Source organism: Lissotriton vulgaris, chromosome 3_1, assembly GCF_964263255.1.
Source record: "Lissotriton vulgaris chromosome 3_1, aLisVul1.2, whole genome shotgun sequence".
NCBI classification, from domain to species: Eukaryota; Metazoa; Chordata; class Amphibia; order Caudata; family Salamandridae; genus Lissotriton; species Lissotriton vulgaris.
The window spans coordinates 158,407,084-158,413,083 of record NC_141689.1 but is presented as its reverse complement, the minus strand read 5'-3'; the positions used below and the strand labels follow the sequence as shown (position 1 = coordinate 158,413,083).

The window sequence follows — 6,000 nt, the reverse complement described above, 5'->3', positions numbered from 1 at the left end:
TCGAGCCGGAAGGCGGGGCTTCTGAAGGGACTTGTCGATCTCAGCTAAGGCCTTTAGGCGATGTTTCGACTGGAGCCTTCGGTATCGGGATAAGTGGCGTTGGGGGCTGAGTACTCACGGTTTGCCCCGGTGGGATCTCGTCGAAGTCCGACTGGTCCTCGACGGTGATGATCTCTAGATCCGAGTCCACCGCTTCCGGTAGGTCATGTTAGTCATCGAAGATGTTGTCCGGTTCCGGTCGCTGCATCTCTTGCCAAGAGTCCTGTCGAATCCGGATGGTCTTCTTCGAACGGAATTGGGCACAAGCTGGGTAATTTTCTTCGTTGTGCTCCGGTGATAAGCACTTGTTGCAAACTGTATGTTTGTCAGTATGCGGGAATTTGGAGTGGCATTGTGGGCACCTTTTGAACGGACTCCTTTCCATCGACAGCAGGCCCACGTGGCGTCGAAAGGCCAAACGGCCCGCGTCGACGATCGGATCAAGATGGAAAGTTTAGTTGAGTCAAGAAGTACCGAGCGAGAACAATACCGTCAAAGTCGAAGGCCTTTTAATGAAGTTAGTTTCGGTTCCGAAGTTGGAGTAGAGGAATTAACATCCGAACCCAATGGTGGAAAAAACAATCTGAGGATAGAGAAGTTGCCCATGCGCACTGTAGTCCAGGGGAGGAGTCACCTATCTCGTGATACTTCGAAGACTCTTCCAGGACAACAAGGGGCAATCATCCGGACCAAACGCTAGGTGGCGATCTATGCACAAGATATGAATTCAGCAGCCCACATGCCTCGAACATAGCTTTATTAATTCATTCGGAATGAAAGAGTAGGCCCTCTGTCACAGCACACTTGTTGCTTTAACAAAGCCAGCATGCACTTTGACTGGAGGGTGTTTGCTGAGCACATTTTTGCAACTGATCTTTTCATCCATTCTCTTTGTTGGGTTAATCTAGAAATTTAAGAAAACCATATTCTTGATGAGCCCCCCCCCCCTTGCTTCAGCTTGGATTTGAATCTGGCCTTTCGCACTTAGAAAAATAGTGTGGGACACAGGAATTTATTGTGTTGTCTTCAATGGAGTATGGTTCTACTGTGAACTTACTCTTTATGATACAGTGATAAAAACAAGTTAAACAAACAAGTTCTGAAATGAATGAAAATGATACCCTACTTCAAAAAATTCCCAGAAGGGCTTGTTGCTTCTCATCTTTCTAAAGACCTGCTTGAAACTAGCCATTCCTTCAGGCAGCTGGTTTATAAGGCAATTCTGCATACAATGCACAGACGTGAATTAAACAGTAAAAGAAATACTCCTTTATAAATGAATAAAAATGATTTTTACCATTATTCAAGCTTCAGTTTTAAAACTAGGTAGTCTGAAAAAGGGACAGTCAAGAAGCCCTTGAGAGAAGAAGACTTACAAATGAGTGAAAAGATGAACAAGGAGGTTCGGCAGAGACTTGATAGAAAATACAGTGATGCAGAAGTAAGCAACTGTGAGGAGAGCGATATAAAATAAGAGGGCTACTAATGACCAAATAGCAATACAAATTGCTTAACTGACCAGGCAAAGACAAAGGAATTACCCTATAGTAGAAAGAAGATACCTGGAGGGACGTCAAGGGAAAGGCTGAGATGCGCTTGGAAAAAGAATGAAACCAGTCAAAGTGGCAATAGTTATCAATCCACTTTAGTAGGAAGAGATGTGAGAAAGAGGAAAAGAGACATGAGTAGAATACTAAGGAAGGACGCCAGAAAACAAAGGAACTGACAAGAATGAGATCTCAGTGAGTGAATGTAGTTATTAGGGGGTAAAGATTAGTAAGCAGGGGAGAAAATGTACTAGAATTGCGGACAGGCGAGAAAGAAACTGGATGGAGCAGAAATTAATACAGGCAATGGCGGAAGATACCTAGATGGATAAGGAATAAAGCTAGAGAGAGGCGGCAAGTATGCATTAGGAAAATGAGGTCTGGCAGTTGATGAAGAAAGTCTATTTGGGAAAAGAGTGAAGCTAGGAAGGAGAGGAAGTGACTGGATAGAGCAGGAATGAGGAATGGGTTTATCACGACAGGGAAGGAAGAAACCTGGAGGTGGAAGGAGTGATGGGTGGGAGGACAGAAAGAGAAAAAACAAGGCAGGGCACGGTCCAAATGGGAACGTATTGAGGCGAGGCACTGGAGAGAGGCAACTAGGAGGGGATGGAGCGTGTTTAGGCAGGCAGTGGGAAGGAGTGAGGCAAGAGATTTAAGGCAGAAGGGAGAGATCTGGATAAGGAAGAGAGCAAGTGGGTAGTAAGAAAAGGGATGCGGGCAGGGGAAAGAGAAACTGAATAAAAAGCAACAAGGTCCCATAGAGCAGGGTACAAGACAGGTTGAGAAATCACAGGAACTGTAGCAGTGATCATGATTAAGAGAGAACAGGGGTGTGGAGACCTTGGAGGGGAAGGTGTACAGGGAGGTCAGGGAGGGGACAAGATCAACAAAAGAATACATCGAGAGACCTAGCAATGGATGAGGAGACAGGAATGGAAACGTAGTAATAGGCTTGGCAGGGGCTGGGCGATCTAGAGGTGATGAACTAAGCCAACATAAACTGAGGTGGAGGAGACATTACGACTTGGGAGAGAAATTGATAGGAATAACTGATGGAAGATGCCCTGCAAAGGAGATAAAGACACCAATGGAGATGGACAAAAGTGAATTAGGTCAGGAAGATTTTTGAAACTGCAAAGATTACAGTGACACCTATTAAAGGTGGAATGGACACAAATAGGGAATCAAGGGAGGATGCCAAGGAGGGAAGGGAGAGAAATGATCAGGGTGGGGCTGAGAAGCAATGAACATGAATGAGTAATGAGAAGCCTGAGAAGGGAACATGAAACACAGATATGAATAAATATAGCTAAAATATATGGAAACTGAAAAGTAAAATGTGAAACAATGCAAGTGAGTGATACATGAAAAAAAGAATCCTAAAGCTAAATTTGGGTCATGAATAGAAACTTTTGTGTTTCTCACTAACAACGGTTCTCGCAGTAGAATCCCACAAAAGTTGTCTCAAATGAATCCCCAGCTCACGTGTAAATTGACCAGTAAATAAACAGCAAGCAGCATACAGTCACATTTGTTTTAACACTAGTAACAGCAAACCTTATTTACAACCCAAAGACAGACAGTTTTTCCAAATGCATAGTTCCTCATCCCAAACATATAGGTGAAAGGGGAGGGCTCAATCAGTCTAAGTAACTAAGGATTTTTAAAGTGAGTGGCTTGAGGACTTGGCACACCGTTGGTCAGGCACTTACTTCCATGCCTTCAGTTCGAATCCAAAGCCAGGCAGGCAAATGGGAGTGCAAATCACGAATCAATAAGCATGTGCTCTTCTTCACAAGGAATAAGTGTTTCTATTCCAAATCTGCAAACGGAAGGTCTGTGCTGTGTGGAGAGCACAAGATGGCAAGCTAACAGCCCTTTTCTTTAAAAGAAAAACACTCAAAAAGCAGAAATTAGGTGATGGTAAAGAGCAAAGGCATTTGGTCGCATGTAGCCTTTGTAACAATCCACTGAAAGTCTTCTGTCCCTCTAATTCCCAATGGTGGAGCAGTGAAAAATTAAACCGCTCATCCTGTTGTGCAGATAAACCGTAGAGTGGTTGGATTCACTCTCAAAAATATAAATTATCCAGATACAAAACACAACACTGATTATAATAAAGTTGGTCAATCTCTCCCATCGGTTCACTTTGGACCCTCACCATCTTCTGAAAAGAGCACAAACAAGTACACAAGTTGAGATAAATTGACTCTGATGGTTCCCAACTAGTTCAGCAAGTGGTGTCATGTCTTACAACATGGTCAACTGGTCAAATGACAGACTGTCTCCTCTGGATCTGCCACTGGCACAGAGTGAGCACTGCACTGACGGCCATACCTTGCCATTCTCGTTGCAGACAAGTAATTTCTCTTTCTGTCCCTGCTGTTGATGCAGTCCAGTTTAGCGCCATTTACTTGAGGTTGCAATTTGTGGGAAGTTCATGCTGCTACCTGGATCTCGACAGAATGAGCTTTTGGAACCAGGAACTGACTGAACAGTCGACATACATCACCAGTGCAATTCCGATAAGGAGGGAAACACTGCTCACCACAAATCCCAAAGCTTCGAAAAGGAATCTGCAATCACCAAACAAAGAGACAATGAATGCCCATGTCTAGAACATCCCAACATAAAAACATCATTCAAGTGTTCTTCATAAATATTCCATTAGGTATCACATAAGTCACCAAGAGGCTCCGCCACTGTACTTATGCATCTACTTGGAAGAAGTTTATTGGGTAGTCAAAATAATTGCTGGAATTTCAAGCCTGTAGTGGAATTAATGTATCCCATAAAATATCAACCACCTTGTGACATTAAAGAGGGGAGGTTACAGACTACCATCTTTGCAATGGCAATGTTTAACAGTGCTAATTTCACCAAACATGGTAATAGATCTACTGAAGGAGAACCACAATTATCTTTGGTTGATACTATAGCAGAGGTGCCTATGTAGGCACAACACCCACTACACACAGATCACTAAATTGAGCAGTCAACTTGTTCAAGGCACAGATGGAGAATATACCATTTCTTCAGCACTGGAACTTGAATCATGCTCGGTCATCAGGATGGGAATCTCCTGCAATCTCAAACTGCAGTAAACAGTGTTAAAATGCCCATAGACTTCAACAACAGTGTTTGTTTAGTAGCACATCCACCTCATTTGAAGCAACCTCAACTTTAGCCAATGGGGTGGAAGTGCCAGGTCTCCTACTGCCCATAGGAGCACCATAGCTCAGATTTCTATTGCATGTCATGTATGAGGGACTGCCCACAAAGAGCTCTGCTCTAACCTCACAGTGACCTTATCCTGACATTTTTTTCTGCCTGCGACTGAACCAGTCCTACCTTCAGCTTTCAGGGTACTGTAAGTTTGGTTTAGGAAAATTCTTCTTTCTGAGCCAGGGAGACCCTCCATCTGCCAACTAGCTACATGGCTGACAGAAAGAAAGAACATCTCTATTGAAATCCCGTTCTACCTGTGGTCAGAAGATAATCTACACTGACGACCAACATAAGCAATGTATTTATTGCCTTTACCCAGCGTACAAGCCCTCATGCTCAGATACATGTAGAACCTTTCCTTTCGAAATCCTATAGGACACAGAGAGGAAGTTGGCTCTCTATGTGCTGGGTGCTGCAAAAAAAAAAATCCTTCTAATTGGGATGGTCCCACATCTTGGGAGGATTCTGTGAAAAGTGCATTTACAAGCGTTTCCACAAAGATGGTGCAAAAAAAGGAAACACAGATTTCCCTGAGCTAAACTTGCATCCAAAAGCACCCGCACCCACCTCCAAACATTAAAATGACTGCAGCTCCTCAAAAAAAACACCTCCAGACATGGACAAATATCAGCCCGTGCAAAGATCTGCCTGAAACTCCAACTCTAAACATTCTGACTGAACTCCAGTCTCTACCGGTGACTTCATCAGTGTAAATGTAAAGGAAAAATACACCATCTTCAACAACACACATAGAACTGGACTCCTGTGACGTCAAGACCACCGCCAACAACCAGATATTTGTCGATGACTACAGCACCTAAGACAACAAGATCACAGTCTATGACGAACGCCAAGAATGTCCCAGCTACCGACGATGACATTGCCGACTACAGTTTTCTCCATTCAGGTCACTTTTTACCTACTCAAGTGAACGCAAGCCTTCCCTACCAAACTTGCAAATGAACATGACTCATGGTTGGGGCGGTGGCGTGGCCAGGCGCCAATGTAGAAGGACACATATCGCGGGGCTCCAGTCTGGTGATCCCCCATCCACCAACATCCTGAGGCCCTACCCCCCAATAAAGACTGCAAGATTATTAGGGGCAGCCCTATGAACACACATGGGCAGGGAAGAGCTGGAAAAGGTAAAGGAAGGCCCCTACATGACATAAGCCGATCTAAC

The 6,000-nt window shown here is 44.0% G+C and overlaps 1 protein-coding gene across 2 annotated transcripts in view; it reads right to left on the bottom strand.

Annotated features, from left to right (window-relative positions):
* Window positions 1-1,035: 1,035 nt before the first annotated feature.
* PIGO (phosphatidylinositol glycan anchor biosynthesis class O) overlaps window positions 1,036-6,000 on the bottom strand; it is a 159,347-nt gene continuing 154,382 nt past the window's right edge. The window contains exon 11 of one of the 2 annotated variants that reach the window (XM_086960251.1): window positions 1,036-4,165. In XM_086960251.1, the coding sequence (XP_086816377.1) occupies window positions 4,036-4,165 (130 nt within the window). In that variant the 3' untranslated portion in view covers window positions 1,036-4,035. The remainder of the gene's footprint in view (window positions 4,166-6,000) is intronic. The other variant, XR_015309267.1, reaches the window with a different exon arrangement.